Here is an 11541-nt window from a genome sequence, read left to right as displayed (position 1 = left end):
TTTATTATGGTGGTTGTATTATGTAGGAATGACTAACGCATTTGCGACGTGGATTATAAACGATAACGCTTGAAATCATTAACATAATACTTACCATAACAATTAATAATATAAATATATTATTATAATATGATATTCACTGTATAATAAGTGAATATTTATTTATTTAGAAGAGTAACACGATTCTGTTTTTTTATGTTTGGTTGGCGAATGCAAGCATATAGGTCATCTGATGGTAAGTGGTCACCATCACCCATAGACTAGCCCTGTGAGAAATATTAACGATTCCTTATATCTTCAATGCGCCACCAACCTTGGGGACTAAGATGTTATGTCCCTTACGCCAGTAGTTACACTGACTCACGCACCCTTCAAACCAGAGCACAACAATACTGAGTACTGTTGTTTGGCGGTGGAATATCTGATGAGTGGGTGGTACCAACCCACACGGACTTGCATAAAGTCCTACCACCAAGTTTGCTACTAAATTCTATATTATAAAGAGAAAAAAAATCTCTCAAACGTTAATGAAAAGGAAAAACAATTGAATCCAATTGTGAATCGCTTAAGAGAGCTACTTACCCTTGTCCAACCTTTATCATATAAAATTAGATATATTTCAGTCCGTATTCACTTTTGCAAATGAGCGCAAAAAATTTAAATTTAACACAAACCTGTCCTAACGATGCGAAATGAAGGCTTTGCATAACAACTTTAATCTCCATTAAAATGTCTACATAACCCTTCCACGTACGTACCTGGATACATTAGGCTGTACCATCATTAAATTCAGAAACTAATTCATGCCATTCTGTACCTTATTAGAGGTGAATTTGTGTGAAAATTACTTGGCCGTATTCAGCGTTTAGCACCGCAAAGCAGTCTTTCATTGCGCCGGACGAAAATCTAACACCTTTAATTTACCTTAAATCCCTTTTAATTTCAGTAACGGCACGTTCCTTTTATAATATATTTCCCTGTTGTTTTATACAGCATATTAATATTTTAACGCTTTTTGTGCAATCCACGAACTGACGGCTCACGATTTACATCTTCATGGCGATATAAAATGTTTTATGATGGCCGAGGCCTTCAGCGGTCCTAGTTTTGATTTGAAGTTTGTATCGTATTAAGGAACAAATACCATTATTAATATTAATTGAAAAGATTTAGTAAAACTTATTATATGTATATTTAGGTACAGACTTATTTTTACGACAAAAGATTTAATCAAACAGTGCAGTATTTAATTGTAGATTTTTAATTTATAATAATAAATATATTCTTCTTATTATTATAATAAAGTATGACGTAAAAAAGCAAAGTACGACGACGGACAGACACACGTCCATACCGTATAAGATACAGTCATGCCGTTTGCCGTCAAAAGTAAAAATAAAATTTAAATTAAACTTTATTCAAGAAGGCTTTTAGATGCACTTTTATATTATTTAAAAGATAAGTAAAGCGACCACCGATTCGGGATGTAGATTCTACCGAGACGAATCGGCAAGAAACTCAGTATAGCATACGAGATATTCTAACATATTTATAATGTAGAATACTCTAATACTTTGTATCAGAATAGCGAATATAACATATACATAAATATAGCGTTTTATTTCATTCGATCTATCAAATTAACAAACATGTTATTCGTATATTTTTGTACATGATTCTATTATTTCATTGACTTTGAGTTTGTTAGTTTTAGTTTCACGGAAGTGAATGTTTTTATTTCCAAATAACATTGACACATCATTAATATAAACTTGATTTTTATTCAGGAATAAAATTTATCTCAGGTGGCCGTGGCGTGTAGAACATAAAGGCTTTGGGTCCAAATCCTTTCATGTTTGTTTACTCAACTCTCTAGGGTCTTAACTGTTTATACACAAACCTGTACCCTCGTAAAAAGCCACCCAAAATGATTCAAATCGAGAATACCTTTTACGTGAGCTTAGTACCATTGCAGAAAAAATATATAATAGTACATATTTTTTTATTTTAATCGGTAGAAAATAATATCTCTTGGTGAATGATTTTCTTTATATAGAAGAATTCTTTTTTGCACTTAGATTAAGCGGATATTTAGCTCAAAAGTAACGTGATATAAAATATTTTTTAAATACGGATAAAAATGTATATAAATACATAACAAAAGAATTTATATCTTGATTGCAATAGAGTTTAAGGTTTGTTTTTAAGTAAAATAATAAGCCACCACATTAAAAAAGATCTTTATTTAAAAAAAACAAACGTACTTACCAAGTACAATAAATTCTAACATATACAATTAAATTAGTAAAATCATATAACATTAGGCGTACTTATATGATTTTTAACAGCGATTTTTTTTTAAATTGAGATTAAAACATAATTATGGAAAACGACATCTCTTTTCAATTTAGTAAACGTTTTTTTTATCCATTAATATATTTTTGTTTTAAAACTTATCACTTAAATTTAACGATTTTTTTAACTATTCATCAATAAATGTAAAAGAATAAAAATTATTATCAATTCACGTGGATATGTATGATATTATTCGACAAAATTATTTAATATACAACGATGAAACGAAGAAACAAAACAAGCCTTACAATCAGCGATGTGTAACATTTAAATAAACTTTTATACATGATATATTGCATTTTATTCACACACACATACAAACACACATGCATAAATAGTAATAATGTATGACTTATCAAAACATAAAAAGATTGAAAAATTATAACATTGCTAATTAGAGATGCACACGTTGATCATTAAAATTACATAAAATAAGAATTATTTTATGACATATTAAATTTACCACGCTTTTTCATTCACTTCATTACACGTTTCCTTTGCATTTATGACATTACTCCCGGAATAAAGAGCTTAAATGTTACACATGAAAATATATTATTATTATATAAACGTGTGTTTTGAAATTAAATCGAAAACAAATGACTACTGAAAATGGCAGTAGTTCAAATATTATTCTATTATTTAACAGGAATATATTTACACATGAATTACATTCGATCTATCTATACAGGATGTATTAATTTATATAGATATTTTTTAAAAGCCATCTATGTACAAAACGACTATATTTTCAAAATGGCTGACGTTAAATAAACGGTTTCCAACTGATTTGTGTTGTATTTAAGCAGTTACATCGACGTTAGAGCAATAAATAGCAGAGAATTATAAAATATGGCCTGTGGTCAACTATCAAACGATTGATTTATTCTCTTTGGACGCTACTAGTTCTGATCGCCGGCGATATTTTGGATGAATTGCTTTTAGTAATGAAAATTCATAATAATTCAAAAATGATATATAACCTTTTTTCATATTCATTCATTTTGAAAAACATGGTTTGAAGATTCACTTCAATGCATTTTTATATAAAAATTGTTAAGTAAAACACTTCACTATTATACCAATACGACTTTTTTTGTATATATTGAAGTAAATATAAGGAAATTAATTAAGAATTCTTTGAAGAATTACTGAATTTCGATTTACATAATTTGTGTTTACACGTGCTCGGTGCTGTAAAAACATCGTGAGGAAACCTACATGTGTCTAATTTAAATGGAATTCTTCTACACGTGTATCCACTTACCCGCAATGGAGCAGAGTATTGGAACCTAGTCAACAAAAGGAGAGGAGTCCTAAGCACATCAGTGGGATACTTAATCACAATCAATATTAGTATCATTTAGATGTGGTTGTATATTTCTTTAATGTCGACGTTTGTTCGTTACAGAATTAGAAATTTAGAACATGTATTCTAACTTCCATACAAGTTTGTTTCAAGTTATTACTTTGTCGAAACAACGAATGCTTAAGTTTCTCTTGTTCTGAGCCGTAAGTTTAACGAACTTCACTGGCCTAGCTTAATACGGGTCATTTAAATTACTGAATTTATGTCCGTTGGAAACCGTTTCGAACAAATATTTTATTTTCATATTGTCTTTATGTTCCACGGGAATCGTTTTAGAAACATATACATTACCTAATGATTTATTTACAGTCTTCACAATTTGCTTATAAATGAAATGAAACGCTTTCAATATCTATAAATAATTATTCGTGTCGTTTCTTTCGTCGATGTCTTTCAAATCGTGTATCTTTTCGGAGACGCGGTATCTGAAAGAACACGTATTTAGATCAAATGGAATTAATTATGGTTATGTCAATTCGTGTAGTACAGTCAGAGTAATAAAACATTAATTCCTTTATCAAGTCGTCAGCTCTTAGGACCTTTTCAAACTAAAGCACCAAACAGACTGCATAAAAAATTAAACTTACATAGTACGCTTTGACGTGACTTATAATAACACTGCGACGCAATGTAATTCTCGATCGGTGAAGCAGTTTATCTCATACTGACGATATATTCACACGAAATTAGATCTTAAGGTGACGAACATTTTTATTCTGACTGTACATTCGTTCGGTATGGCTGTATGAGTTATGAAAATTATTACATACTTTGAACGTTTTTTTCTTCTAACCGTATTCACTGGTGTCGCCTCGATGCATAACACGATTAGCCTCGTGCTGCACGGATACCTGAATGAAAAGAAATTTATATAAGTTTTTTTTTTTTTAAATAAAAACAGCTTATTGTAAAATAAAACAGTTAAAGACTGACGTTCATTATACTGCTTTAATAGCGAGCTTAGAATGTTGTGTCTTATATTAATTTTGAATTTGGAAACACTTCGATTCCAATTTCAAAAAATCACAAATATATGAAAATGACTAATATTCCTCGTCGTAACTATCATTACTCAAGCCGTAATCGTTTCGATGTTTCTATTACATAATGACAACTTTTCACGTTCGTTTGTGATTTTTGGTCGAGCCAGCCAGTGTATATATTCGTGATACGTGACTGAAATCTAAGAGTGATTTCAAAGCAACTGCATACGTATGACTGTAATAACATTTGGAGGAAGTCGTATTTATCGTGAATATAACCTTTAAGGAGCTGGGTTTCAGTTCAAGGTTATCACACAGCCTAATTAGGCACAAGGGACATATTACCTTAAGTAAAATAGTTCGCCGTATTGACATTGAAATAGGTTGTAATATATGAATATGTATAAGCTGATAATGACGTCCTAACCGTTGGACAATCTCAAGAGACACCAACTACGTAAGACAAATTACTATAGTTTACAATGTTATACACTTATATAATTCGAAAGTAAATTTGACAAGGTTGGAAATAGTTTAGGTACATTACGTATACTCGGCATATTATTAAAAAAAAATCGGTTCTGCTACATCCTTTTAGCATAAACTTTATAAAAATACTAATGTTATATATAAAATTTCATAGTCAAACCCCGTTTTATATAAAACTGTCTTTAATTACTTAGAACTCTTGTATAATAACATACATACACTAATGTTATTACGTATTATATTTCAATATTAAATATATGTAATCCAATATAGCTCTTCTTCCGTGATACAATTATTCATTCCATAAAACATACTATTAATTAATTCGATTTCATATATTTTTAATTTACCCGACATTAAACGCTTTTTAAACTCTTTTACCTCTTAGTATGTTTAGTCAAAATGACTTTTAATTTTATCAAGATAACGGTTTAAATTTGTCAACAACAAAAAATAGTTAAAATTGGAATCGTCCGATTGCATTAGTGTCGGTATGTTAGCAGTATTATAATAGAAGAAAAAAACAAAGGTAGACGAAGAAAACTCGTGTAGTCGAGCCAGTCAGTTCGTGACAATGACAGATGGAATCGTGTTAAAACGACGAAAATAAAAAGCAATGATCGTGGTTTAAACCTCGAACATAATACAGACAATTTACAAAGGTAGTTTTTAATTAAATAAATTAATTAAAATCCTATTTAACCCAACACGGGAAATTCTACAAATAGAAAGTCGTTTGAAATGAGTCGCGGGGAAAACAGCTCGAGCAATAATAACACTCTAAAAAAAATACAATAAAGTTTTATCGAATTAACGTAACCGAATATTTTCGATGTTCCAATTTCGAATTAAGAAATGAGAATAAAATTTTCGAGAGAGAATATTGTTTCATTGAGTTGAGCAAAAAATCAGATGACCTAAATACGACACAGGTCGCATTGAAGCCTCGTGGGTTATTTTTCTGTTACATAAGTCATGTCATAAAGCTGTGCCTTACGATCGTCTGCTCGAAGAGGAGGCAGTGTACATCGATTCTGCTATTTTGTTACGCAAGCCTTACTTAACCCAATCGTATCTTTTGCTTTCAAATATATCCTTGTTAAACTCCTTTCGAGATTCTTTTAACGATTTATGTCAGAGGATAACAATAAATGTTATCCTCTGACATAACATTGTAAACATAAAGTTTACAATGTTATTACTACTTATATCAATCATTAAGTTGAACATTATCAACTATCAAGTCGTATTGCATTATCACAACTAACACGTCCTGTTTTATTTGAAATGAAATTCGATAATACGAAAAATATTTTTCGTAGAACTTCTTGTAATTGTACTCACGTTTCTTGGTCCAGTAGCTTATTTGAACGCAGTGAGGAGGCAAGTCCGAATTTACTCGGGTTGCTTGTGTGCCAAGCGTCACAGAACGCGTCCATTGCCGGTTCGCCCGTTGGATTCGCACCGTGCCATACCGCTTTCGTTGGCCTGGGAGAAATAAATCATATATTATATAGACATAGAGGATCATTTTCTCTTCTAACACAGATTTTTCATGACTATTCCTATTAGTATGATTTATATTTTTAGTCCGTGGTTGCACTTTGTAACACATCTCGATAAGTACGCACACATATTCTAACAAATAAAAATGCTCAGTAGTGTTATGTACGAAGAAAGACCACATTGGCGTGCATTTTGAGAGGCCTATGTCCAGCAGTGGACAAATATGGTTGACGTGTGTTGTGTTTCGGTCTAATGTGTGAATAAATCAGCGTAAAAGGCTATATAAATAAAATAAATTAGAAAAATATATGATATAAATATTGACTTTTTTATGGTATAGGTTGGCGAACGATCATATAGGCCACCTGATGGTAAGTGGTCACCATCACCCATAGACAATGAAACTAAGAAAGTAAGAAATATTAACTATTCCTTACATCGTCAATGTGCCACCAAACCTGGGAACTAAGATGTTATGTCCCTTGTGCTTGTAGTTACACTGGCTCACTCACCCTTCAAACCGGAACACAACAATACTGAGTACTGTTATTTAGCGGTAGAATAACTGACGAGTGGGTGGTACCTACATAGACGGGTTTGCACAAAGCCCAATTAGTATTATGCCAAGTATTATATATAGACGATTTCAAAATTATATTTATAACGTATTAAAAGACTATTCGCTTTGAAACGCGTCGGCAATTATAGAAAATAAAAGATATGTATTTTTAAATGAATAAAATTGTTCATAAATACATAACATCGATAACAATCGTATGATAAAACCACGACTGATTTTGTTCCAACCAGTTATTATAGTATACGAGATATTAAATAAATATACGGTATATTCTCCGCTACAATGTTTATATCGACAATAATTGATGCTTTTATGTTGTTTATTGACTGTGGTTTATTCTTTACCTATAAAAAAATTCTTTGTATTACTCTACCTGTAAATATAGAAATGATTTAAAAAACGAATGATAATCATTGATTATTTTATATTAAATTATATTAGTTGACCTATATTAATATCATATTAAAGAGTACCAACATTAAAAACGAAAAGGAATTAAGTACATATAACCCAATATTAAGAGCTGAGATGGCCCAGTGATTAGAACGCGTGCATCTTAACCGATGATTCCGGGTTCAAACCCAGGCAAGAACCACTATATGTATGTGCTTAATTTGTGTTTATAATTCATCTCGTGCTCGCCGGCGAAGAAAAGCATCGTGAGGAAACCTGCATATGTCTAATTTCACCGAAATTCTGTCACATGTGAATTCACCCAACCCGCATTGGAACGGCGTGGTGGAATATGTACCAAACCCTCTTCTTAACGAAAGGGGAGACCTTATCCCAGCCGTGGTAAATTTACAGGCTGTTACTTTTTTACTTGCGCAATATTTATAAATTTGTGGACGAAGGCATCATCCTAAAGGGTATATTTGTAGATTATCAATCTTTCAACTATAAAGAGATACAGAATCATAATATCAAGAACTAGTTAGCCGTTAAAAGCGTATTTAGATAGTACGCCTCGCAGGTGCTGCATGCATATCGGAAATCATAAGGTCGTTAAGGGAACTTAAATTCAAAAGAAGATAGAATAATATATGTATAAAAGATAGATAATAAATGTGTTTTTATAATTACCTTTTTTAATAATAATAGTAATGATCTATTTTAAAGGTATAACTAATATTATTATTTACCCTTTCAGTTGAGCCTAAAGCTTATTTATGCTCGGGATCAAACCTGTGACTACATCAGTTACTACTACTACTACTACTACTACTTTTTAGGAAGCCCGATAACCCAATATTGTAATAAAGGGAAATATAATATACATAGTTACCTATATAGAAGCTATTAATATTAAACTAAACAAAAAAGCAACGGTCTGTTTAAATTAAAAATTAAATTAATTTTAAAAATGGAATGTATTAATTTTCATGCCATTTTTTTTAAAACAATCCTGTCTATAACGGTGCTTATGTACAAACTTGTATCAATATCAAAGCAAGAAATAAACAGGGGAATTTGATAATATAATATAAAATTTCTATCCAATAACTCTTCGTTATCCCACAACTAATTGTACACGTCACTCTATAACTTACCAATCAGGATCTGTCATCACGTTCTTGCCATTGAAGCTGTAAATCTTGGGCGCATGCGTGAACAGCGCACCTGATCCATCAAACATTTCACCCCAGGAATTGAACAACATGTCTCCTCTTATATTCATGACTGGCATCTCTCTATCCACCCAGCTCACAATGGCGTCGATATTTTGAACCCTTAGTAAATAAGAAAATATTGAAAAATTAATCATTCATCATTTTACCAAATATACAAGAGCTATAGTTTTTGATTATATATTATGTTGATTAAGAAACAAGCAAGACTTAAATTTCCAATTTAGTTAAAAATCTCTAAAGTTAACTTGAGCGAGATTAAAAACGTCTTTAGTTCTTCTTGTATTAATATTGCGAATACTTTAAAAGTTTCTACAAAACTAATATTAAATAAAAATTTAAAATAAGAACGCCGCTGTCAGACCTCTTATAGAAAATCATATCAACTATATTATCAAAAGTATTATAATCATGTAATTGCTTATATATTTTTTTATTATCATTATCACTACATAGTATAAAACAAAGCCGCTTATAGCTGTTTGTCCCTATGCACAAAAGATATTTAGAATTACGCAACGAATTTTGATGCAGTTTTTTTTTAATAGATTGAGTGATTCGAAAGGAACGTTTGTGCATATAGTACGTTGACAGTATAGTAAAGAAACACTGATGTATTAGAGATTCTCTACTGTATTTAGTACCTGCATTCACCCGTGCGAAGCTGCGTCAAACAGTTGACAGAATAATTACTGAAGGACAGTAATGCCGTCGTTTTAAGGACGAGAATACAAAAGCTCAAAACTAAGCCTTGCCATTAAAAATGTTGAATAATAATATATAATTATAAGTATATATAAGTAACTGAATTCATTTATATGAGATTTCAAGGAAACCGTTATGAGTATTTTATAGTGAAATTATGAACATTAAATTATTCAAATTTGGAATGTATATTGTAATACAATAGCGGAAATTGTTTGAAATAGTCCTAACGAATGTAAACAATCTCGCTGAGTTTCTTTCGCCGATTCTTCTCAGATCTGAGTTGTTAAATTCTGGTAGATTTTTGACTATCATAAGCAAGTGTAATCACTTCTATATTGAATAAAGGTTTTTGACTCTGACTTTAAATCAAAGCTTGGGCGTGTATTGATAAATTAGTGATGAATAAAGCTACAAAAATGTACCGATTAAACCACTTGCTACAATACACTCATTATATTATTTAAAAAAAGGTCTTTGTATTAAAATTTAAACAAAATAGCGGAAAGGAACAAACAACTGCGCTCTTTAAAAGGTTTCGTTGGGCGACTCCGGTTAAAACGTTTCAAGTAATTTTCGAGTAACTTCGAGGTTTTACGTCAAGTACCATGAAAGTTCAAGTTGACATTTCTATTGTGGGCTATTGCGGTATGGTTTTTACGATAAAAATATATATATACATAATATTCAAACCCACACAGATATTTAATTCTGTATTATTATATAATTTTATATTTAATTATTTAAATGTCTTTCATTTCTTTTATTCTAAAATAGTATGTCTTTAGTTAGATTGAAAATATTTTTTTTGCTTTTGTTTAATGTTAAGGCTTTGTTAGTCGATATGCTATGTCTAGTTGACTTAAATCACCTTGAATGTTTTTTAAGTTGAAAATCAGTTATTTTAAGTAAATTTTGATAATTGTTTTAATTGTATGTTTTACCAATATAATAAATACAAAGGATAAAAATTTAGTTGATACCTATTTAATACGTAAAGATAAAATTAAAATCACCTAAAAATAAAAGACTTAGAGAATTGCGTACTTATAAAATTTTACTTAATAACTTTAATAATATTTCTTAAGGGAATGAAATAATCATAATTTCACAGTTACTAACCTAGCTTACCCATTAATAAGGGAACAACAAACAAAGGTCACTTAACTTCATTATAGATATAATTATTATATAAAATCTATATTAACATCATAAGTATAAAAGTAACTCTCTCAGTCTGTCTGTCTTTCATGACCAAACCGCTGAACGAACTTGACGAAATTTGGTTTGTAACAAACTCTAAGAAAGGACATAGGCTACTATTTTGCCTAACACATGACAACCCCGAGTGAAGCCGCGGGTGACTAATAAATAATAAATCAATAAAAATGTTTAATTCGGACATCTTTGATCCATAAACTTGTTAGTAAATAGGAAATAATTTAAAAACTTATATCTATGTTAGTAGCTATACAACAATTAATAATTTAAAACTAAAAAGGACGTAGTCCTCTGTGCCATTTGGCTGATCAGCGGAGAGTCTCCGCTGTTGGCAATTTCGCTCAGTACACTGTGGCTGCTGCCACGCACTTTGTTTAGCAATGAAGCGGTCTTCTTCCGAACGATTGCGCCAAAGCTGTCCACATTGGCCAGCGCAAAAATCGCTGATGCGCTTCAGAAGCGCGGCTCTAAAATAGTATTAACAGTAGGACTAATAGTATATTATAAAATAAAAGTAACGTTACCTCGAAGCAATAAATGCGTGGAAATTTCCCTCAAAGCCGGCCCTCTCAGCTTGTCTGTGACAATCGTAGTTCGTACTGCTAACTCCGTGTAAATCTCCCGTGTGGGGCTCATTTAATGCCACTAAACGTAACTGGTAAATAAAATAACATATATTAATGAAATATAAAGAATATTGCATTG

At 31.0% G+C, this 11541-nt stretch overlaps 1 protein-coding gene across 4 annotated transcripts in view; it reads right to left on the bottom strand.

The window, feature by feature from the left end:
* Window positions 1-2333: 2333 nt before the first annotated feature.
* LOC124536526 (collagen alpha-1(XVIII) chain) overlaps window positions 2334-11541 on the bottom strand; it is a 71959-nt gene continuing 62751 nt past the window's right edge. For all 4 annotated transcript variants that reach the window (XM_047113082.1, XM_047113085.1, XM_047113083.1 and 1 more), the window contains 5 exons: window positions 11361-11491; window positions 8833-9012; window positions 6541-6684; window positions 4495-4575; window positions 2334-4149 (listed from right to left, as the gene is read on the bottom strand). In XM_047113082.1, the coding sequence (XP_046969038.1) occupies window positions 4077-4149; window positions 4495-4575; window positions 6541-6684; window positions 8833-9012; window positions 11361-11491 (609 nt within the window). In that variant the 3' untranslated portion in view covers window positions 2334-4076. The remainder of the gene's footprint in view (window positions 4150-4494; window positions 4576-6540; window positions 6685-8832; window positions 9013-11360; window positions 11492-11541) is intronic.

The sequence above is a fragment of the Vanessa cardui genome, chromosome 16 (assembly GCF_905220365.1).
Source record: "Vanessa cardui chromosome 16, ilVanCard2.1, whole genome shotgun sequence".
Taxonomy (NCBI): domain Eukaryota; kingdom Metazoa; phylum Arthropoda; class Insecta; order Lepidoptera; family Nymphalidae; genus Vanessa; species Vanessa cardui.
Note: the sequence above shows the minus strand (reverse complement) of the source record. Positions and strands in the feature narration are given on the sequence as shown.